General features: G+C 37.7%; 3 protein-coding genes across 5 annotated transcripts; 2 read left to right on the top strand and 1 right to left on the bottom strand.

The window, feature by feature from the left end:
• Positions 1 to 2,336: 2,336 nt before the first annotated feature.
• On the top strand, positions 2,337 to 8,534 carry LOC132145536 (probable histone deacetylase 1-B). 2 transcript variants are annotated; one of them, XM_059556645.1, is made up of 14 exons: positions 2,337 to 2,494; positions 3,277 to 3,389; positions 3,473 to 3,590; positions 3,719 to 3,793; positions 3,905 to 4,043; positions 4,392 to 4,533; positions 4,626 to 4,718; positions 5,792 to 5,900; positions 5,982 to 6,122; positions 6,210 to 6,318; positions 6,556 to 6,683; positions 6,848 to 6,994; positions 7,134 to 7,182; positions 7,796 to 8,534. In XM_059556645.1, the coding sequence occupies exons 1-14, from the start codon at positions 2,443 to 2,445 to the stop codon at positions 7,821 to 7,823; spliced, it is 1,443 nt and encodes a 480-aa protein (XP_059412628.1). In that variant the 5' UTR covers positions 2,337 to 2,442; the 3' UTR covers positions 7,824 to 8,534. The 2 variants fall into 2 exon arrangements, with proteins under 2 accessions (XP_059412628.1, XP_059412627.1); XM_059556644.1 differs by having other exon boundaries at positions 6,848 to 7,006.
• A 2,930-nt stretch (positions 8,535 to 11,464) lies between these two features.
• On the bottom strand, positions 11,465 to 19,786 carry LOC132145535 (alpha-taxilin-like). Of its 2 annotated transcripts, XM_059556643.1 has the most exons (11): positions 19,663 to 19,786; positions 18,994 to 19,145; positions 18,648 to 18,917; positions 17,483 to 17,574; positions 16,753 to 16,923; positions 16,287 to 16,481; positions 15,979 to 16,098; positions 15,772 to 15,846; positions 13,078 to 13,170; positions 12,849 to 12,944; positions 11,465 to 12,761 (listed from the first exon to the last, which is right to left on the bottom strand). In XM_059556643.1, exons 2-11 carry the CDS (start codon positions 19,136 to 19,138, stop codon positions 12,456 to 12,458), a joined length of 1,563 nt encoding a protein of 520 aa, XP_059412626.1. In that variant the 5' UTR covers positions 19,139 to 19,145; positions 19,663 to 19,786; the 3' UTR covers positions 11,465 to 12,455. The 2 variants fall into 2 exon arrangements, 1 of the variants encoding a protein (XP_059412626.1); XR_009434475.1 differs by lacking the exons at positions 18,994 to 19,145; positions 19,663 to 19,786 and having other exon boundaries at positions 11,465 to 11,965; positions 12,005 to 12,761; positions 18,648 to 18,936.
• A 403-nt stretch (positions 19,787 to 20,189) lies between these two features.
• si:ch73-130a3.4 (uncharacterized protein LOC664763 homolog) lies at positions 20,190 to 21,954 on the top strand. Its single transcript, XM_059556646.1, has 4 exons — positions 20,190 to 20,347; positions 21,170 to 21,362; positions 21,438 to 21,539; positions 21,629 to 21,954. The coding sequence occupies exons 1-4, from the start codon at positions 20,268 to 20,270 to the stop codon at positions 21,860 to 21,862; spliced, it is 609 nt and encodes a 202-aa protein (XP_059412629.1). The 5' UTR covers positions 20,190 to 20,267; the 3' UTR covers positions 21,863 to 21,954.
• Positions 21,955 to 22,744: the final 790 nt, after the last annotated feature.

The raw sequence follows: 22,744 nt of genomic DNA, 5'->3' as shown, positions 1-22,744 counted from the left end.
TATATAAGAAAAAACTTGTGGCTCGTTTGCCCTGGGTCCCCCCCACCCCAATGCATAAAAGTGAAACTCCGCCTATGCTTAAATGCCTTATGTAATAGGGTAGATTACATTACTAACTACAATTTTCATCATGTAATTTGAAATAAGGTTTGGTCTGGACTGCAATTTTTAAGTAGGTAACTGATTGCATGTAATCTGGATTATGTAGGCCTATTTAGATCCCCCCAAAAATACTTCTAATTAGATGCTTATCAGTTATTATGGATTACCTGATTCTCAATAAATTAGAATGTAGAGGAAAAGTTCATTTATTCCAGTAATTCAACTCAAATTGTGAAAGTCACGTATTAAATAAATTAAATGCACACAGACTGAAGTAGTTTAAGTTTTTTGTTCTTTTAATTGGGATGATTTTGGCTCACATTTAACAAAACCCCACCAATTCACGATCTCAACAAATTAGAATACTTCATAAAACCAATAATAATAAAAAAAAATTGAAAAAATTGTTGGCCTTCTAGAAAGTATGTTAATTTACTGTACATGTACTCAATACTTGGTAGGGGCTCCTTTAGTTTTAATTTCTGCCTCAATTCAGCGTGGCATGGAGGTGATCAGTTTGTGGCACTGCTGAGGTGGTCTGAAGACCATGGTTTCTTTTACAGTGGCCTTCAGCTCAACTGCATTGTTTGGTCTCTTGTTTCTCATTTTCCTCTTGACAATAGCCCATAGATTCTCTCTGGAGTTCAGGTCTGGTGAGTTTGCTGGCCAGTCAAGCACACCAACACCATGTTCATTTAACCAACTTTTGGTGCTTTTGTAGTGTGGGCAGGTGCCAAATCCTGCTGGAAAATGAAATCAGCATCTTCAAAAAGCTGGTCAGCTGAAGGAAGCATGAAGTGATCCAAGATTTCTTTGTAAATGGGTGCAATGACTTTGGTTTTCAAAAAACACAATGGACCAACACCAGCAGATGACATTGCACCCCGAATCATCACAGACTTAGCCCAGGTAAGATGACTCTGACGTTGTCAGGAGTGTCTGGTTCAGGAGTGACTTAACAAGAGGAATACGACAACTGAAGCCAAATTCCTTGACACATCTGTATGCCTTGAGCCCAGCCTCAGTCCATTCCTTGTGAAGATCACTCAAGCTCTTCTATCGATTTTGCTGCAGTTCTCTCGGTTGGTTGTGCATCTTTTTCTTCCACAGTTTTCGTTCCACTCTACTTTCTGTTAACATACTTGGAAACAGCACTGTGAACAGCCAGCGTCTTTGGTAATTAATTTTTGTGACTTACACTCCTTGTGAAGGGTGTCAATGATTGTCAGAGACCATTTTGAAGGCTCAGGAAACCTTTTCAGGTGTTTTGGGTTGATTAGCTGATTGACATGTCACCATATTTTAATTTGTTGAAATCGTGAATTGGTGGGTTTTTGTTAAATGTGAGCCAAAATCATCCCAATTAAAAGAACCAAAGACTTAAACTACTACAGTCTGTGTGCATTGAATTTATTTAATACATGAGTTTCACAATTTGAGTTGAATTACTGAAATAAATTAACTTTTCCACAACATTCTAATTTATTGAGAAGCACCTGTATTATTCACACAATGGCAGTAATTAACATTCGCAACAGAATAGAGATAAATGTGATATACATTCATTTGCGATCCTGGCTTCTGAACTTCAACTATATGCCATGTCTAAAAATTAATAATTAGGACAAGTTACTAAACAATGCTGATATAACTGCAAATATTTAAAGCTTGGAAGAGCTTAACCTATTTTCATGTTTATTAATGTTTGTTCATGTGATGCATGGATTCCCAAATTTGTCAGTCAAACCATTTAACCTAAACCTTACTTGAAGACCCCTTGAGATCTAAAGTTCATATTTCGATAATTTAACTCATTTGCATATTCACAAGTCTCTGAAGCTGGTTAATGGTCACACTGACATGCAGATACTAAATAAATAAATAAATAAAATACTAGGCTACTACTTTTATATACTAATAATCATTTCACATTCATTTAAGGTAATAACAAGATAAGTAAATGTAATAACAAGTAAACTATTAAAAGTATTCTGTGATTGTTATATATTCGGTCTATCCTAGTAGTCAACATTTAAAGTGGATCAAAACCTTTCATAAACAATGTTATTGTCTTAGGGCAGCTTTGATTAAATTTTTTCATCCGCTTCAAATGTTGACCACTGTATATTAGCGGACGTTTAAACAGCTAAGTAAATATAACTAAACCTAAATACTTGATTAAGACAGCAAGAGAAATGATTGGCTGAGACACGCAAGAGCAACGCCCTCCGTGATGGAATCTGATCTGTGATTGGCCGAAAGCTCCCCGAGACAAGTTGCTATTCAAGTTCCTCAGTTCGCAGAAAACCCGGCAGGCGCAGGCTGTAATTGGAGGGTAAAATGGCGCTGAGTTCTCAAGGAACAAAGAAGAAAGTTTGCTATTATTATGACGGTAGGAATTGCATTTTTATCGGCGGTAAATCGAGCTATTATTGTCAGAGAAATAAAACGCAGTGTCTGCTTTGGATAAATTCTGCAAAACGCTTAAGTTCCTGAGTGCAGTCTAATTGTTAGCCGGGTTTAGCCGCACGGCGCTAATGCTAGTGTTAGCCTAGCTGCTCTTCATCCTGTTGTTCTTCTTGTTCACTGTTAGCATCCAGACCACAGCATGGGTTTAACACCAGCACAATTCACACACTTTTTTTGCAAGTGCAGTATATCTATGTAACGTTACACTTCAACACCGGTATTCTTTATTTCCCGCATATAGCGTCGATAAAATTAGCTCGACGTGATGGAGAGTTGAGATGAAATGAGCTCGCTGCTTTTACTCATGTCTTCACTGCTAGCAGCAGTATCGCTCCGAGATGCTCTACTTTTATAGCACAAGATGTTTTGTCTTCATTTCCCCCTGTGTTTGCTCTCATCTGCCCTCATGGTCACGAATGAACATCATGTTTCGGTTTGTCATGTAGTAATGCTCGTCTTGAACCGTGCAGCTGGCTTTGTGTCTAGTTCTAGGCCTATTTGGAAAAAAATGGATTACTCAATAAAATCCATAATTAAGCAATAATTCAGATTTTCTTTAAAGCATATTTTCATAAAACAAATAAACATTCGATAGTTCATCTTTTGAGAGTCTGTAGTTATATTCTGTCTCTTTAATATTTGTTTATATATATATATATAATATTACATTTTATGTATTAATATAATTTTTTCCTTCTTTTCCAGGGGATGTTGGGAATTACTACTATGGCCAGGGTCATCCCATGAAACCCCACAGAATCCGCATGACCCACAACCTCCTCCTCAACTATGGCCTGTATAGGAAAATGGAAATTTATGTAAGAGACATTAATCAATTATTTTTATGCTTTATTATTATTATTTTGGCTAAGCTGATTTCTTGACTCGTTTGCATGTTCAGCGGCCTCATAAAGCCAATGGTGAAGAAATGACCAAGTATCACAGTGATGATTACATCAAGTTCCTTCGTTCCATCCGCCCAGACAACATGTCTGAGTACAGCAAGCAGATGCAGAGATGTAAGTTGTTTGGTTTTCCTTTAAGATGTTTTAAATGTTGGAAAGTTTAACTATGATGCAAGTTGCTTCCCTTTGGACTTGTTTCTGTGTCTTGAATGTACAGTAAACATGCTTTATTGTCTATGCAGTTAATGTAGGGGAAGATTGTCCCGTCTTTGATGGCTTATTTGAGTTCTGTCAGCTCTCAACAGGTGGATCTGTTGGTAAGTTGTTTTTTCATTTTTTCTCCTTTTAATGTGTACAGAATCTTCTCGCAGTTTGTTATAGTTATGTGTTTGTGTTTTTCCTAACCATATATTCTAATAATTTTTTAGCTGGGGCTGTGAAACTGAACAAACAGCAGACAGACATTGCCATTAACTGGGCAGGAGGCCTTCATCATGCCAAGAAATCTGAGGCGTCTGGTTTCTGCTATGTCAACGACATCGTACTCGCCATTCTGGAGCTGCTCAAGTATGTCCTTTAATAGAAACTACTACAGATAACAATACTTTTATTACTTCATTTTTATTTATGCACACAAATACGAGACACACACACACACTACCGGTCAAAAGTTTGGGATAATTAAAATGTTTGTGTTTTTGAAAAATATACCATGCTCACTATTGCTGCTTTTATGTGAGTAAAAATACTCTAAATAGGAATATGTTCAAATGTAATTTTATTCCTTTAATGCAAAGCTGAATTTTCAGGATCTTTGCTCCAGTTTTCAGTGTCACATATTTTTCATTGTTGAAAACTTTATATTTCCTTAATATTTTTGTGAAAACTGAAAGACTAAAAGCCTCATCTTTCTAGGTACCATCAAAGAGTGCTTTACATCGACATTGACATTCATCACGGAGATGGAGTCGAGGAAGCTTTCTACACAACAGACCGTGTCATGACTGTTTCCTTCCACAAGTATGGAGAGTATTTCCCGGGTACTGGAGACCTCCGAGTAAGTATTTCAAGTAAAATGATTACTTTCTGGTTAAAAAGGAGTGCTAAGCTATGTTAACCCCCCCCCCCCCCCCCCCTTTTTTTTTTCAGGATATCGGTGCAGGGAAGGGAAAATACTATGCGGTGAATTACCCGCTCAGGGATGGTATAGATGATGAGTCCTACGAAGCCATATTCAAACCTGTAAGTCTGTAAACCTTTGCAGGTGAAAAAAAAAAAAAATTCAAATGTGCTTGTCTTAAAGGTACAGGTTGTAGGACCTGCCACTAGAGGGTTCACTACCAAAACAGTAACAATCGTGTAGTTTGATGATGCTAAGAAGGAGAGTGGAATGATGAGATTTGTTGTCTTCTACCCAACCTCTGACGGCCATCAATTAGACGATATGAAAACAATTACCACTTGTTTAACAAATGTATACACTCGTGTACATTCAAACACAATAATTGGGCATACATAGCAAACGCGAGTTCAACGATTTGCGTGAGTAGATTACATACAAAGTCAGTGCAAAGACGCAATCAGACGATGGATCAGACGTCCTCACACGGGTCTAGAGACTTGATGTCCCGCGTTTGGCGTGTATGCCTCATAATACTAATATTGTTAATCGTTATAATAGCATACGTTTTCTGTAAAGATACGAATCAAAACAACTCACCTGTCGAGTAAAACACAAGCGAGATCGGCATCTCTTTCTAGTTGAAGTTTGTCGCGAAGCTCTTTCCATCTAGAAAATGCAACACCGATATTGATCCTCGCTCTTTCTCTCCTCTTGTGCCAAACTCTTCTTGGGTCGTTTGGTTGGTCCGTACGCTTACGTTTACGGGAGCTGTCCATGTCGACAGAACCAGCGGCAGACGGTTAACAGTAATTATGTTCCATAAATAAGTAACACAATCCACCATAAAACGTGCAAGAAGTAGTAAATAAGGAACTGCTTGAAGCAAGCTAGTGGTTTGCTGGACGCTAGACACTACTTCCGCATTTGTCCACGACACTGTTGTCATGTGGTTTCTACTTCAGTAAAGGCGGTAACAAAGGGTAACTAACGTCATTGACAGGCGACGGCACTGCCCCGTGTCACTGTTTAGAATGGGAATTTTCTCATGAAAACATGAGATATTGTTAGTAATCAGCTGAACAAAATATATAACACTAGCCTAGTGGTTTTTGGATATTTTACTGCAAAGATCTTACAAATTGTACTTTTAATTAGCAGTCTTGAAAATCTCCTGTTTCTGAATGTCCTGCAGATTATGGCCAAAGTGATGGAGATGTACCAGCCCAGTGCTGTGGTGCTCCAGTGTGGCGCTGACTCTCTGTCCGGAGATCGATTGGGCTGCTTTAACCTCACCATCAAAGGTGTCAAACATGATCAAACTGCAAATGCATCTCTAAAGTGAGCTGTGTTTGTGTCTAACCAAACCCTTGTGGGTTTCTCAGGCCATGCCAAGTGTGTGGAGTACATAAAGAGCTTTAACCTGCCCCTGCTCATGCTGGGAGGAGGAGGCTACACCATCAGGAACGTGGCCCGCTGCTGGACCTATGAGACGGCTGTAGCACTGGACAGCACCATTCCCAATGGTGAGAGACACTGATTGTGTTAGAATTTATGATGTTTTGTTCTCTCCATGGTGAACACTATTGAACTTTGTTCTTTTGTTCCATCAGAGCTTCCGTACAATGACTACTTTGAGTATTTTGGACCTGATTTTAAACTTCACATCAGCCCCTCCAACATGACCAATCAAAATACAAATGACTATCTGGAAAAAATCAAGTAAGTGGGATGAAGGGCCACAATTGAGAGTATAATGGCAGATGTTTTTTTTTTTTTTTTTTTGGACTTTGTTTGTTACAATTGGGTTTTATGGGATTTGTTTTGTTCCTGTTGCAAAAAAAACCCAAGTGACTTTACTCCAGAATGCAAAATTGAACGTGTAAAGTTTTCTTTTATGTCTGAAGGCTGTACATTGAACAAGTGTTTTGTTTCTGCCGCCTCTCTTTTTCTATACAGACAGCGTCTGTTTGAGAATCTGCGGATGTTGCCTCATGCTCCAGGGGTTCAGATGCAGGCGATCCCAGAGGATGCTGTTCAGGAAGACAGCGGAGATGAGGAGGATGACCCCGACAAACGCATCTCCAGTGAGTGCCACCTTTATTCACTTGCTGGCAACTTTTTTTATCGCATACTCCCAAACATGGAAACTCCTTGATTTGTCATCGTGGACCTTTCAATGTGTACTGATGTAAACAAAATTTATGTTTTAGTTTGAGATCTGAGTTGTGCTTGTTTTTCTCATCTTTAGTCCGTGCCCACGACAAGCGGATAGCCTGCGACGAGGAGTTCTCAGACTCTGAAGACGAAGGACAGGGCGGCCGGAGAAATGCAGCCAATTACAAGAAGCCTAAACGAGTGAAGACTGAAGAAGAGAAGGATGGAGAAGAGAAGAAAGGTGAGCCAACAGGTACAGTCGGCTTCTTTCACTTCAGGCTCTTTCTTATAACAACACCAGTTACTCTCGTGAGTTCGGGCTGTTCACATATTGTTAAGAGACGTGAGATTGACACGCTGTCCCTCTCTTTTGATACCAGATGTCAAAGAAGAAGAGAAAGCTTCAGAAGAAAAAATGGACACAAAGGGGTAAGTTATCTCTCGCATCGTGGATTATGAAATGTGTGCTCAGGTTTTCTTATAATGTAAAACATCACTCTAATGGCATAGCTTGCTTTATTAATTTTAAAAACGCCACTTAATAAACTTCATTGTTATGTTTTTTTCAGCTAGACAGCTGTTTTTGTAAAGGTCTATTTGAAATTTGATACTTTTAAAATGTATACAGTACCATTTAGTTTTTTTTTTTTTTTTTCATCAATCATGAATTAAATTGATCAAAAGTGACCGTAAAAACCCTTTATAATATTACAAAATATTTCTATTTTAAATAAATGCCATTGTTTTGAACTTTCTGCTCAAAGAATTATGATCACAACTGCTTTTAACACTGGTAATAATAATGTTTATATAAACATTTAAATAGAAAAGTTTTTATATTGTAATGTTTCTTTTTTTCTGTCTCTCTTTCTCTCTTTTCAAATAAATAAATGTTTCTTGGTGAGCTTAAGATACTTTCAAAACATCTCACCAACCCCGTACTTTTGAACTATACCATACATCACAGTATATGTTTTCAAATATTTGCATATGGATCACTGATTTTTTTTTAAATTTATTTTTCTGTGATTTTTATTTACAGGCCAAAAGAGGAATTAAAAACAGTCTGAGAAAAGGACACGTGGTGCTCATGGATGCATGAACTTGTCATACACCCTCATCCTCTCAAACGTCAAACCCACACACACACACACACATCCTAGGTGTTAGCTCGTGTCCTGAGCTGAGGACTGTAAATTATTTTGTAAGACTCGTTTTACTATTTGTAATCTAATGAAGCGGTATAAAATTTTTTTACATTTACAAGTGTGAAATGACAGGTGTTTCTCTTTCCTTATTTTCTTGTGCTTTTGAAACCATGTTTGTTTGCCTCCCACTGGTAGTCCTCATGTGACTGTTTACCGACGATAGCACCTCAAACAGGACCAGGATAGCACATATCTTTTTCTTTTTTTTTCTCCCATCATGGGAATCTCACCCCTTTAGTTTTTTTAATCATGGATTGACACACACTTATTGGCCGCTCTTATTTAGTTTTCTCTGCGGACGCTGTTTGCGAATGGTGTTCTTTACCTCGTTTTTAAGCGTTAAATGTTTGTTTTTATTAAGGCTCTGTATTGAACTTTCCCCTGGCAGGTGGGGCATTGCAAAGGCTTGCTGTATTGCTGTTAGATTCCCAATTCTTTTCTGTTGTGGTTACACTAGCACGTCAGTCTCACGGCTGACTGGAAATAGCCGTTTGGAGTTCAAGAGTTCAGTGGTTGTGAAATGTCCTTATTATTACAATGACTTTGGTAAACAAAATAAAAATTCTGATATTTTGTGGTTTTTCATTAATCTTACACGAACACTTTCTTCATGTTCACAGTTTGTTTATCAGCAGCAGCTTTGTAGTATGTAGCATTGATCCAATTGGATAATGCAAACACTACACTAGGTAAAAGAGTGCAGCAGGTGTAACAGCATTTCATGTTCCTTTCTACTATGCTAAATTAACGTGTGATAAGTAGTCGATAGTAAGTAATTGTGTTTAAATACCTCTGAAGAGTTGGGTAGTAACTGATTACGTCGTGTAATCTGTATTAAGTAATCAGATTACAAAAATTAAGTACTTGTAGTAAGCTTAAATACATTTTAAGATACTTGTAATCAGCCTGCAGTTAAGTCTTTACTGATTACATATTCATACAATGGTAATAAATTCATTATTCATCTTTCAAATGTTCTGTTCTAAAATAATTTAGATTTTTACAAATTCTTACAAAATACTACATTTGCTATATATATAATGTATGTATTGCAGTTGTAAACTACTTGTAACCATATGACTTTTGTGGAACAAAAGTATTCTGAATTTTTGGTTTGGTTGTCCTCTGTGGGAGAGAAGATATGTTACATGATACATTAGATATGTTTTATAGGAAGCATCACCAGTATTGCTTTAGTCACCAATGGTCAAACTCTAAACGATCTGTTGGGGGTCTCACAGGTCGAAGTAATTGAGAAAGCACTGGTAGCCCGTCTGCTTGTCTGTGGAAAACATTATGATGTTCCCACTGAAGTCAAAACCGCACATCTTCAATGCCGAGCTCGTCTCCAGCAGAGCCAGCTGCTTTCCTGAAGAAGTCAACACGCAAACCTCATTCAACAAGACTGACACTTGTAAAATGCTGCTTGTTGACAAAGCATTTAAACTGATATCAAATCAGTTTTTATATTTTTGAAATTGAAATAGTTGTTTAAGATAGTTGTTTAACAGAGAGGCATTTATGTAATTGATAATATACTAAACTTCCAACCTGTCTGACAGTCCCAGAGCCTGCAGCTGTTATCAGCAGATCCCATCAATAAGTTTTTTCTGTCCCCTTCGAAACATGTTAAGAACAACTTATCCAAAAAACAAAGGACTCGTAGTAAAGAACAGTACATGTGAAATATTCATCTATATCAAAATAATTTTAGTAAAAACAGAAATGAATGAGCCTGATCTAGCATTGCTCCAACTGTACAGCAGATCTTTTAGAAAGGATACAGTCAACATCCACACACCAGACGGTACCCGTGTCCATTGTAAGTGCCAAGCCTTTCTCCACTGACAGAGTACCACGCATTCACAACCTACAATGACAACATACATCTAAAACATAATAATTCTAATCCCCCCAAAAACCAGACTGTGATGTAGTTTATCACTTACTGTATCCTTGGATATTGAGAACAGGAGATCTCCTTCTCTGTTGTATTTGATCTGAGTGATGGACCTCTCATGGCCCTTGAGGAGAATGGGTCTCTATGTGAAATAATAAAGCATGAGTGTATTAATTTTCCGTTCTTAACGGTGGTAACGTTAGTTTGACATTTTTTTTTTGCCAATTAAACTCTTTGTGGCTGTTATGTTTTGAGCCCAAACTAACTCAGTCATAAAGATATATGTCCTTTACGTTGCACAAGGCTTAAAAAAAATATGAATTTAACAATTTAACTACGTGACATTATAATATAAAACCAATACTAAAATGTTCAGAAAAACATCCCCGTTATTGCACAAAGCTCCGTCTTTTGAATTACCTTTTTATGTGTTTTATAATAATTGTAAAACTTTTAATGTATGCAATAATATAAATCCATTAAACTGACACAACTTGATCTAAAGGTATCAAACCAACTGTAATATATTCAGAATATTATTCCTTATGATGCACAAGGCTTGGTTTTTCATATGATGCCTTTATTGTTTTTATATACAGTACTGAATCCATATTTTTCATGTTTTATATACTGTACCCACTTAAATTAAACTCTGACACTATTTGAGATTGTGCCTTTGTTTTTATATACAGCAAAAACAAAGTTTATATAAACATATTTTTCATATGTTTAATATGCTGTACCCACTTAAATTAATTAGACTCTGCCACCGTTTGAGATAAAGGTATCAAACAAACCAACTTACAAATAGAGACGGACTTCACTTCCTGTACAGGCAAAAAGAGATCCCGGATGAACATTAAACCATTCCGACGGTCCGGTCTGTAATAATAACAAAAATATATTTGATTTTGATATCTTTAGTTTTACAACTGACATCATAACCCACATGTCACTCTTATTATAATGGACAGTTAATGAATCGTTTATGGTTGTATTCGATCACACATATTTTTTATAATTAATTTAATACTTAATTTACAAAACACAATCTTTTCATTTTGCTTAAATAATACTACATAATATTTGAAAAGTTCACAATTTTGTTTCTCAGCCATGCAAGCAATGTTGTTGGTTTACGTTATCACGTCAGTCTATCAACAATGAATACAGAAATCACAATTTAATTTTCTTAGTATTTTAATTCGCAAATAAATGTATACAGGGTGTGGGGGGAAACAAATCAACAAAGATCTTTGGTACCTCCTTATATAATGGGAATGTAATTTTTTTCACACACATACCAGTTCACAAATGTTTTGAAACGAAATCTAAACAAGTACAGAAATCTTGACTGACTGAATGAAATATGGAAGGGTTTATATGGCCAACCGCTCAACACTTCACCAATAAATACTTTTGTACTCCACTCAGCAAGGATACTGAAGTGAAGAAAAAATTCAAGAGTGTTGAAATTTACTGACATCACAAGACTAAGTCACTTTGTGTGGAACGTACATTCATTTCTCAGCTCGTCAGTGCTTTGCGCACAGGCTCAACACTAACTGAGATGACATGCACAGAGCTAGAATTCCATAGTGTGTCCTTGAATCTTCCAGTTTAATCTGATGTAACTGGGCTTTTTTTTTTTTTTTTACATTTTGAATATGTTAAATACATTTAGTAAGCCACCAACACAAAGTCATGTGATCAGTAGCTGAAACAACTGAACATGAAAACTGTCCAAACTGAAATCACACTGAAGGAGAATCCCTCATTGGTCATGTCATCATTTATGTGCACATTCCTAATTAGAAGTTAACGGAATGTTAAAGGAATGCACTTACAATGCTGGATAAATTAACTTAAAGAAAGCTAGTGGTGTAAACTTAAAAGATACATGTGACAAATTCAAGTGTTGTGCAAAAGAACAAAAGAAAATCTGGGTTCAGATTACATGAACCTTAAACTCAAATAACAATGTTAGTCTTAACTCTGCGTCTACAGTTCTAAACTCAGAGTAGTGAAGATGAATAACAAATCATACATTCTTTGTTTGGTGAAAACTATGATTTGTGGGATTTAAACCGAAGAAAGAGGGTGACTGGAAAGTGTACAAGCAGACTTTACCCGATACAAGAACTTAAGGTGAGAAATTAAATAAAAACACCCAAAGAAATAGCATTGCATTACAACTGCGGTTTCACCGATTTCAGCAATCTGCCTGTTACGATTCTTTACGTTTTATCAGCCAAACAGTAAAGAGACGAGCATTTAGTGGACAAACACTGAGCATTCCGACACAGCAGCAACATCCATGCCCCTCTAAATGCAAATATGGAATTTTCTTGGGAATAGTATGGGATAAAGCAAGCCACATAAAAATCTAAGATTATAAACGCAGCATAGGAATCATGTTGAAGGCACAATCTTCCCTGACACAATGAAACTCCCCAGGAGCAGTCAAGTCAGTGGTTCCGTTGTGGACACAGATTTGGAAAACAACAGAGGCTGCCTGCCGACGGAGGGTCGGGGGTCTGGTGGAGGCGGGAAGGATTGTGTGTGTCCTGGCCGCCCAGCAGCAGCAGCAAGACTCAATCCTGAGCTGAGCAAACCTCTCTGGGAGTCTCGGCCTCTAGATCTGGAGCAGAGTGACACACCGGGCTAAGAGTGGTCTGTGGATTCTCTGCGCTGTTCTGATGGACAGGGCTGCCCTCCTCCGAGTCTGTGGCTTCTGATGGAGACCCCGCCTCTGTTTCTGGCTTTCTCTCAACACCTGTGGAGACACCCTCAACCTTCTTACTCAGCTCGTTGCGTTCTATCTGTAAGGCACGGCAGAGCTTTTCTAGTCGCTGCACCTTCACCTGCAGGCTTTCGAAATCTTTGTCTCTTAGCGTTTTCTACAGAGAGAAAAGATAACCGATTTTTAGCTGGTGTAACAAAGCTTTAACTGTCAAATATGACAGAATTTGCAAGACAACAATCACCTCCTCTGCCATTTCCAGCAAGGCTTTGTTACTACTTTCCCATCGTGATCTGTACATGGATGTTTCCTTCTCCAGCTTTTTAATCTTCTTTGTCATCTGTGGGACAATACAAATTCAGATGAAATCACCTTTACGTAAGGGTTTAGAGATTTATGTTTTGTGTTGGGAAATATGTAGCAACGCATGAACAGACTAACAGTTTCTTTGGTGTTAGTTTAGCTTTCTTTACCTTTTCCATCTCTTGTTTGAATGTTGTGAACACCTCGTTGCTTTTGGAAAGTGTGTTTTGAAATTCTTCAAACTTCTCTGTGTACAATGAGAGCTGTAAAAGAGCAAATAAAAACCTTTTAGCCTCAATAGTTAAACACATTATAGCAGTAACATGTTTCTGAATGCCGCTTGACTGTGTAAAAACCACCATCACAATGTAAGGGAGTTTTGGGTAGATTCCAAAAATCTATGCAATGCCATGCCAAGTCGAGTGCTATATAAGTACATATACAGGTGCTGGTCATATAATTAGAATATCATCAAAATGTTGATTTCACTAATTCCATTCAAAAAGTGAAAATTGTATATTATATTCATTCATTACAGACAGACTGAAATATTTCAAATTTGTATTTCTTTTAATTTTGATGTTTATAACTGACAACTAAGGAAAATCCCAAATTCAGTATCTCAGAAAATTTTAATATGGTGAAAAGTTTCAATATTGAAGACACCTGGTGCCACACTCTAATCAGCTGATTAACTCAAAACACCTGCAAAGGCCTTTAAATGGTCTCTCAGTCTAGTTCTGTAGGCTACACAATCATGGGGAAGACTGCTGACTTGACAGTTGTCCCAAAGACGACCATTGACACCTTGCACAAGGAGGGCAAGACACAAAAGGTCATTGCAAAAGAGGCTGGCTGTTCACAGAGCTCTGTGTCCAAGCACATTAATAGAGAGGCGAAGGGAAGGAAAAGATGTGTACAAGCAATAGGGAAAACCGCACATAACCGCACCCTGAAGAGGATTGTGGAATGAAACCCATTCAAAAATGTGGAGGAGATTAACAAAGAGTGGACTGCAGCTGGAGTCAGTGCTTCAAGAACCATTACACACAGACGTATGCAAGACATGGGTTTCAGCTGTCGCATTCCTTGTGTCAAGCCACTCTTGAACAACAGACAGAGTCAGAAGCGTCTAAAGACAAAAAGGACTGGACTGCTGCTGAGTGGTCCAAAGTTATGTTCTCTGATGAAAGTAAATTTTGCATTTCCTTTGGAAATCAGGGTCCCAGAGTCTGGAGGAAGAGAGGAGAGGCACACAATCCATGTTGCTTGAGGTCCAGTGTAAAGTTTCCACAGTCAGTGATGGTTTGGGGTACCATGTCATCTGCTGGTGTTGGTCCACTGTGTTTTCTGAGGTCCAAGGTCAACACAGCCGTATACCAGGAAGTTTGAGCACTTCATGCTTCCTGCTGCTGACCAACTTTATGGAGATGCAGATTTCATTTTCAACAGGACTTGGCCCCAGCACAGAGAGCCAAAGCTTCCAGTACCTGGTTTAAGGACCATGGTATCCCTGTTCTTAATTGGCCAGAAAACTCGCCTGAACTTAACCCCATAGAAAAACTATGGGGTATTGTGAAGAGGAAGATGCGATATGCCAGACCCAACGATGCAGAAGAGCTGAAGGCCACTATCAGAGCAACCTGGGCTCTCATAACACCTGAGCAGTGCCACAGAATGATCGAGTCGCCGCATTCAGGCAAAAGTAGCCCCAACTAAGTATTAAGTGTTGTACATGCTCATACTTTTCAGTTGACCAAGATTTCAAAAAACCTTTCTTTGTATTGGTCTTAGGTAATATAAAAAATTTCCGGGATACTGAATTTGGGATTTTCCTTAGTTGTCAGTTATAATCATCAAAATGAAAAGAAATAAAGATTTGAAATATATCAGTCTGTGTGTAATGAATGAATATAATATACAAGTTTCACTTTCTGAATGGAATTAATTAAATAAATCAATTTTTTGATGATATTCTAATTATATGACCAGCACCTGTACACTACTTAAAAATAAAAATTATATATATATATATATATATATATATATATACATACATACACACACACATAAATTATATATACACATTATATATATATATACAGTACAGACCAAAAGTTTGGAAACATTACTATTTTTAATGTTTTTAAAAGAAGTTTCTTCTGCTCATCAAGCCTGCATTTATTTGTTCAGAAATACAGAAAAAAATGTAATATTGTGATATATTATTACAATTTAAAATAATTGTTTTTAAATTTACTATACTTTATACTTTTTTTATTTTTGAATAAATGCAGTTCTTTTTAACCTTTCATTCATCAAATATATTAGACAGCAGAACTGTTTCCAACACTCATAATAAATCAGAATATTAGAATTATTTCTAAATGATCATGAGATAGACTGATGTTACATGTGACACTGAAGGCTGGAGTGATGATGCTGAAAATTCAGCTTTGCATCACAGTAATAAATTATTTTTTAAAGTATATTTTTTAAAGTATAAATAGAAAACTGTTATTTTAAGTTGTAATAATATTTCACAATATTACGTTTTTTTCTGTATTTTTGATCAGGCTTGATGAGCAGAAAAAACTTCTGAAAACATTAAACATTAAAAATAGTAATATTTCCAAACTTTTGGTCTGTACTGTGTATATATATATATATATATATATATATACAGTATATTTAGTATATTTTTTTCAGGATTCTTCAATAGAATTTGTTTCAATTTTTTTGTAACAAATGTCTTTACCGTTACTTTTGACCAATTAAATGCATCTTGCTGAATAAAAGATACAAATTAAAAACTAATATCTGGAGCTGTCTTTTAGGTGCATGATCTATCTTATGTTCCTCACCTGCTGTTTCAGATGGACTTCCTGTTGTTTCATGAGCTCATACATCCTCTGCGACTCCGCTGCCTCTTTCAGGAGCTGAAAAAGAAAGAAATTACAAACCATATAAATGTTAATTATGGACTGGAAGCTATTGCCCAGATGGGCATAACCACATCAGTGGATACATACTGCCAGTCTCAATACAGTTTTAAGGCTGTAGAAACTCACAAAGTCTTTCTCCTTCTGATGCCTGTCCCCTGAGTCCTTGAGCAGAGCCTGTGCCTGATGAAGCTTAGCATCCACCAGCTGTTGCTGCAGGTCTTTCTGCTTGAACACCTTGTCAATATGCTGAGAGAGCAAACATCTCTCTTAGGTACAGTGGCTCCAAAACAACAAGTCATAATAAAATATTTTATTGCATTCTATAAAATATAAAGCAAAGTTTCACCTGCAAACAAATTATGATTGAGTAGCTCAGCTGTTAAAAGTCATCACAAACATATTTTTCCTTCATCCTTTATTTTGGTATCTCTCACCTCCTCTCTGAGCTCATACTGCTCAATGAGCTTCTTCAGTTTGTCAGCCAGCTCCATGTTCTCCTGCCTTAGGTTTGCATTACGCTCGTTGTGCTGCTCCATCTGAACTTGGATGTCGTTCAGAGTCACCTGGAAATGTGAAGTCACTTCCTTCCTTTTCTCCTCCTCCAAACGGGCTCGCTGCACGCCATCCTCCTGCCAAGCACAGCAAACATCAATCCATTTATCTGATTATGTAATATATAATGCAACAAGCCTCAAGTTATGTGAAAAGTGGAGTTAGAGCAGATGAAACAGTACTTGGAGCAGCAGGGAGGGAAAACTGCCAAGGCAGATCTCTGCTCTGATTACCTCTGAATTGAAATTTTGCATTAGGCAGGCACCACACAGATGATGAATTATGCTAAACCCTCCGAGCGCAAATAATGGTTATCATGTTATTTGCATTCATATGGAGTTAGTGTACCTTAAGTGTGCGGTTGTGTCTCTGCAGTTCTCGACAGAGACTCTCCAGCTTGCTGCGTGCCAGGATGGCTTTGCTGTGCTCGTTTCGTAAGTGGTCCTTCTCCTGGATCAGCTGCGTCTGCTTCTTCTGCAGAACCCGCATCTGTTTCTGAGCATTACGGTGCTCCTCTAGCTAAAAGAAACAAAGCAGGACAGGCACATTATTCAAATTTGTTATTTTACTATATTATTTGAATCATAAAAATGACTTTTAAAGGGGATCAAAACGGCATGTATTGTGTGTATTTTGTGATAAAATGGAGAAAACAATGTAAGGACACAAGTAAGGACTTGCTTTTATAAGCCGATTTAGATTACAGGCCAACACTTCATAGCATTCCAGGGAATTATAGTGGTGATAGCATGAAGATGTGAAACATCTTTAGAAATGTATCACTGAATTACTGTGGAAATGTGCGCTGAGGAAACCCACGCATTTCCTAGTAATGTATTCATGTAAACAAGCTCAAGCCCAGTCAGTTGAAATGCTAAATCAGCGCATAAGGACACAACCGCAACTCTTTTTATTGTTTTATTTTTATCCCCCAGTTCCATTTATAATGTAGGTGAATTCTTTTTACACCCAAAAAGGTAGTTTTTTTTTTCCATCTCCCCTTTTTAGGAGTGATGTTTTTTCTTTATACAACACATGACCTGAGATGTTGACATCTTTTGAAATCATCATGTCTTACCAGCTCAGCATACTTCTTGCAGAGACCACCCAGCTTCTCCTCTGGAGTGCTCAATGTGTTGAGGGTCTGCATAAGAAGGGTGATCTCCTTGCCTAAAACACACAAGCAAAAAAATGATTTTAGGTTAAGAATAAGGCAGGTTATTGACACAGATTTCACTATTTGATTTGATTCTGACAACATAGGCCCTCGATTAAATTTGATTTTGATCATGATCAGGAATATTTCAGGCAATAGTCAGAATTTTTTTTTTTTTAATTATGCATAATTGCAAAGTTCTCACCCAAATTTAATTGCTATTCTTTTTTTGATATTTTTAATCAATACTCAAATAATAAACTGACAGTTTACATTTAATTTGCCGATTTAAACTTTCTGATTATATAATTATGTTTCTGCTCCAATTCACCTTGAACTTCATCACTGAAAAATCATATAAACAGTTACTGTCATAAAAACTCGTTTTGGAAGACAATCTACAAATAAAGCTTTATTCACACGTGAACTGAAAACAAAACTGATCTAGGAGTTTTTGTTAAAATGGTTATCAGTATTTTCAGCCTAGCTCTATATAAAAAAAAAAGCCATATTACGGTCATAAAACTGGAACCGGTTATACATTTATTTCTAATCTTACAATGATCAAATTCAGGATATACTTCAACAAACACAAACCAATGTGCAACTTAAAGCCACATTAGAAAATTAAAGCAATAATTGTCTCTTCTCAATAGCGTAGAGATGCAAGAAGCACCGATCACACAGAGGTCACAATGCAGAGAATTTATGCAGCAAACGTAAAAATTTGCAACCTTGCTTGGGGATGTGTTTCACTCTTACATGAAACTCCTGATCGCCTGGATTCCTATAGGAATGACTGGGTTTCACACACACATACTAATACGGCAATAGGGCTCATGAAACATTTCTTATTGTCAATGTTGAAAATGGCTTTTGTGGGGAAAAGAATGATATATTTTGTATATTTTTTTCAGGATTCTTTGATGAAAAGACAGTTCAAAGAACAGCAGTTATTTGAAATAGAAATCTTTCATAAAAGTATAATTGTCTTGTCACAGTTTAACTGTACCAGATAATGTAAAGAGCATTAAGAGTGAGTCAAAGGTAGGTGTTGATGCATGTTCAGGCAAACACATTGACTCACCCAAGCCTTTCACTTTCTTCTTGTCCTGCATCTTTTTCTGATCCTTCTCAGTGCATCCATTGCCATTCAGCTTGGCCTCCTGCTGCTTGCCGTCCTCCTTCTCAGACAACCCATTCACTTCCACACCGTCAGGCTGGCCATTGGTCACTGCCGCGTCCTCACCGCCAACACCACCATCCTCATGACAATAGGTGCTGAGGATGTCCTCCAGCTGTCTGCTCAGTTCCTCAGCCATGTCACAGGAGGCAGAATTCGCTTTAGCCTCTGCCACTGAACACAAGAAACATGGGAGCTGAGTGAGAAGAAACATGGCAGTGAATAACTGGACACACTAGGACACACTTACAGCCTTCCCCTGCCTTGGTTGGTGTGCCATCCGGCTGTGTTACAGCTCCTTTAGGGCTGTTGGTCATCTCAGATGCAGAAGTGCTCTCCTCTGTTTCATCTGCACTGCTATCAGCTACCGGATCCTTCACCTCACTCCTCTGCATTGCTGATCTATGAACAAACCCCAAAACAACACACAGATAAACGACTACAAGACATCATATTGCATTTATTAGCTCGAACAGTTTCGGTTTCAGTTCAGTTACAACGAACTGTGTGAGAGACTGGCAAAACAAACGAAGATTACTGGTTAACTCACTATATACAATATCATAACACACTAATCACTAAACGACGACTACAGATCACACTTTGGACATTAAGTCGATTGTCAATCGTAAAACGCTTCGTGAGAGTTTCATTAAATAACAACTGACAGACGTCCAAAAAAAACACAACCCGTGTTACTTTTAAGTGACGGTTTAAACCGTAGATAAACAATGGAGTGTAACTGAGAGCTGTTGCTGTGTAACATCTCGCTCGACTAGTTTAGCAGAGATGGCTAATCAAACGCTCAGTTAAACATCTGCTAACTGACTTGACGCGCTCTTCTACCGTTTTACAGTTTCACAAAACAAACAGCTTAAACGCGTCTGTGCTGTCAGCTAATAACCGTTTAAACTAATACCAGTGTTTTAGTTTGGTCCAAGAAAGCACTTCTGATGTTGGTCACCACTCTTTACCCTTCCCACTGCTGCTTCCAACTGACACCGGAAACGCCAGGGAAAGACTCGAAGATAATTGGTCGAACATTTGCAAACTTCCGGTGTATAAATGTTTTATTACTGTTATTGTATTGCAATGCTTTATTATGAATTTTTCGTTATTTTGTTTTTATATTAGCCTTGAATTAATATTGCTAGAAAACTATTTCTCAATAACGCCGATTTGGGCGATAGTGAAGGCGAACCGAAGCTTTGAATCAATTGAACCAATTGAGCCGTGCTCGAAACACCGTTAAACTAATAGAACCTGCTAGTCAAAAGATGTAAAATGAATAAATAAAATAAACCATAATTGTAAACATGAAATTACACAAATGAAATGTTTCGATAACAGAGTCCTCATTTTCTGACATCACAAGTTCCGAACCACTGATTCAGAACAAAAGATTCGAACTAAATGTTTCGAATCTTCTTGTTGACGAGAGCGCCCATCATCCGCATTGTGGGTCAGTGTCGCCGCCATATTGGCGCGGGCAGCTCTTTGTCAGAAGACTTGTCTAGAATAAACATGCCTGATTCGTGTGCTGCCTGGGGCTGCAAAAACCGCCGCACAATACAAAGCAGACACCGCGGAATTACTTTCCACAAGTAAGACTGTTGATTCTGGTTGTTACGGGTCATTTTTACATTAAAAGAGCCATACTATTAGTTGTTAACGATAACAGTCGCTAACTGTGAAAGCTGAGACTGTATAAGACACACGAGGTGAAGTTCTTACGAGCTGAAATTCTTATAACGTCTCTGGTTGTGTTATAGTTTATAGGGATTTATTATAGTGGTCCATCTCGACTTTTACAACCCATCGCACTGTTTTGAGCAGCGCCACCAAGCCACGTAGCTGTCTACCTAAACCTTCAGCTAAAACACATTACAGAAAAGAAATGAAGCCAAATGAAACTTTGTGCTTTTGTGCGATATGACGTTTCAGGTAACGTTAGGTAAACAAAAAAAACTAAATAAAAGTGACAGTTTCACTTTCCTTGTTATTTCAGCTGATAACACAGTAACAAGATTTTCGTTGTTTATTACTTACATTATTAGTTATCAGAAGCCTTTTCTACTATATACAAAATATTTTTGTCACGTGACACCAAATCCTAAAATGGCATTTGCTTAATTTACTTTACTGAAAACTGTTCAAAAAACGCAATAGCTGTACTAAATACTGACATCATGCAAGTTATTACTGTTTGGACCTTTGTTAGGAATAAACATAATGCAATGAACCTGTTGAAACTGAGAGTACCCATGGTTTACATTATAAACCAAATTGCCCAAGACTTTTCATCTATATTGCCATTTTTCTATAAACTGACTTTAATGACAAGCAGCTTGTTTCGGGTGAGTAACTGACATATTGTGAATCTGACGATTGTTCGCTGGCTGTCTAACTTTTCTCTCACTTTGCAGGTTTCCTAGGGAGAAAGCATTGAGGAGGCAGTGGGAAATCGCTACGAGAAGGAAAGGTTTCTCCGCCAGCCACTGCTCGGTGCTGTGCAGTGAGCACTTTAAGCCACAGGATGTGGACAGGACAGGTCAAACTGTCAGGATTCGAGAAGGAGCTAAACCATCCATCTTCAGTTTCCCAGCTCATCTACAAAGAGTAGGTTTACCATTAGAGTACACAATTGTGATCGCTTGTCATTACGCTCAGTTATAAATGTTTCTTCAACCTTAGCCGGTGGCACCCAGGAAGACAAGAACATCAAGGAAAGCTGAAGAGAGGCCACAAGTGGACTGTTCTCAGCAGTTACAAGAGACTAAACCTCTGCCTAATGTTGTGAGTATTTGTGTGAATTATGCAGCAAAAAGCTTGAGTGATGTGTTATAAACATGATAACATAAAAATGTCATCTTCCTTTCTTCTAGGACCACTCCTATGCCTTGCCAGCAGATCCCACTGATCTAAAGGCTAGACTCGGTGAAGCCTTGGCTAGGGTGGAGAGTCTGGAGCGAGACATGAGGAACGTGAAGAAACGAGAACAGAGGGCAAAGAACATGGTGCTAGCTCTTCTAGAAGACCTCAATGGAAAGAACTTCATAAATGACGAGTTGAAACACAAGCTCAATTTCTACTCAGGGAAAATGAAAATAAAAAGTTGAACTGTGTGGCGGATGAGTTGCATGGATGCCAAGCCTGGTGTGAAAATCATGATGTTATATATGTTGATATGTATATTTGATTTGTCTATAGTTCCGGTTAGGGTGGCCATTCGTGCCAATTTCGCAGGACATGTCCTGGCCAGGATTTCTATATTGCCTAAAATATCCATGTTTTGGCTTTGTTTGCGCTGCACAGACCAATGGCTTCTTGTGCTTTTGAATCACTCTCACATTACTTTGATGTCATACAACGATCAGTCAGCTCAATGCTGCTTTCCAGTCCGACACTAAAATGTACACGTATTTGCATCGCTTTGACCGTTCTCTGTAGAACCCACCTTCTCACGCACCACGATTGGTCGATTTACGTACAAAGTCCGCAGGTTATTGGTCAAATGATCATTACCATCATTAAGTATGTAAACAGGAAACCAAAGCCAAAATGTAAATATTTTAGGCAATATAGAAATCCTGGCCAGGATGTGTCCTGCAAAAATGGCACAAATGGCCACCCTAGTTCCGGTGCTTTGGTTTGGTGGGAAAAGACTTGAGTCTTGTGTGATATTCATTTGTTTTGTGACAATTTGTCAGCCGTAGCCTAGTCACGCCTTTTTTTTTTTTGGTATTTTAAAATATTGTGTATACAGGAATAGATGAATATGAAAAAAAAAAAAAGTATATTGAAATAAATATTACTACAATATTGTCCGAGAAATATTTAAAGTGTGCAGTAAATGTAACCTTTTTTTTCTGACTGCATTATTGTAATACAATTATCAATAAACTGTTTTGGTAACTTAAGATTTTGTTTTTGTGGGAGGAAATAGATACATGGGTTTTCAGTTTATTTAATGGATTTTTGAGTTTAGGGGGATTTTTGGG

This window comes from Carassius carassius, chromosome 8 (assembly GCF_963082965.1).
Source record: "Carassius carassius chromosome 8, fCarCar2.1, whole genome shotgun sequence".
Taxonomy (NCBI): Eukaryota; Metazoa; Chordata; class Actinopteri; order Cypriniformes; family Cyprinidae; genus Carassius; species Carassius carassius.
This window is presented reverse-complemented; position numbering and strand designations above follow the sequence as displayed.

What these genes read in the sequence shown, in the direction of transcription:
- LOC132145536 (XM_059556644.1), top strand. Translation starts at nt 2,443, where the DNA reads ATGGCGCTGAGTTCTCAAGGAACAAAGAAGAAAGTTTGCTATTATTAT. An exon ending in ACGAAGCCATATTCAAACCT is followed by an intron (nt 4,719 to 5,791) that starts GTAAGTCTGTAA and finishes AATGTCCTGCAG; the next exon opens with ATTATGGCCAAAGTGATGGA. An exon ending in GAAAAAATGGACACAAAGGG is followed by an intron (nt 7,183 to 7,795) that starts GTAAGTTATCTC and finishes TTTTATTTACAG; the next exon opens with GCCAAAAGAGGAATTAAAAA.
- LOC132145535 (XM_059556643.1), bottom strand. Translation starts at nt 19,138, where the DNA reads ATGCAGAGGAGTGAGGTGAAGGATCCGGTAGCTGATAGCAGTGCAGAT. An exon ending in GCAAGAAGTATGCTGAGCTG is followed by an intron (nt 16,924 to 17,482) that starts GTAAGACATGAT and finishes TGTTTCTTTTAG; the next exon opens with CTAGAGGAGCACCGTAATGC. An exon ending in AGTATGAGCTCAGAGAGGAG is followed by an intron (nt 16,099 to 16,286) that starts GTGAGAGATACC and finishes TTGCTCTCTCAG; the next exon opens with CATATTGACAAGGTGTTCAA.
- si:ch73-130a3.4 (XM_059556646.1), top strand. Translation starts at nt 20,268, where the DNA reads ATGCCTGATTCGTGTGCTGCCTGGGGCTGCAAAAACCGCCGCACAATA. An exon ending in CGCGGAATTACTTTCCACAA is followed by an intron (nt 20,348 to 21,169) that starts GTAAGACTGTTG and finishes CTCACTTTGCAG; the next exon opens with GTTTCCTAGGGAGAAAGCAT. An exon ending in CTAAACCTCTGCCTAATGTT is followed by an intron (nt 21,540 to 21,628) that starts GTGAGTATTTGT and finishes CCTTTCTTCTAG; the next exon opens with GACCACTCCTATGCCTTGCC.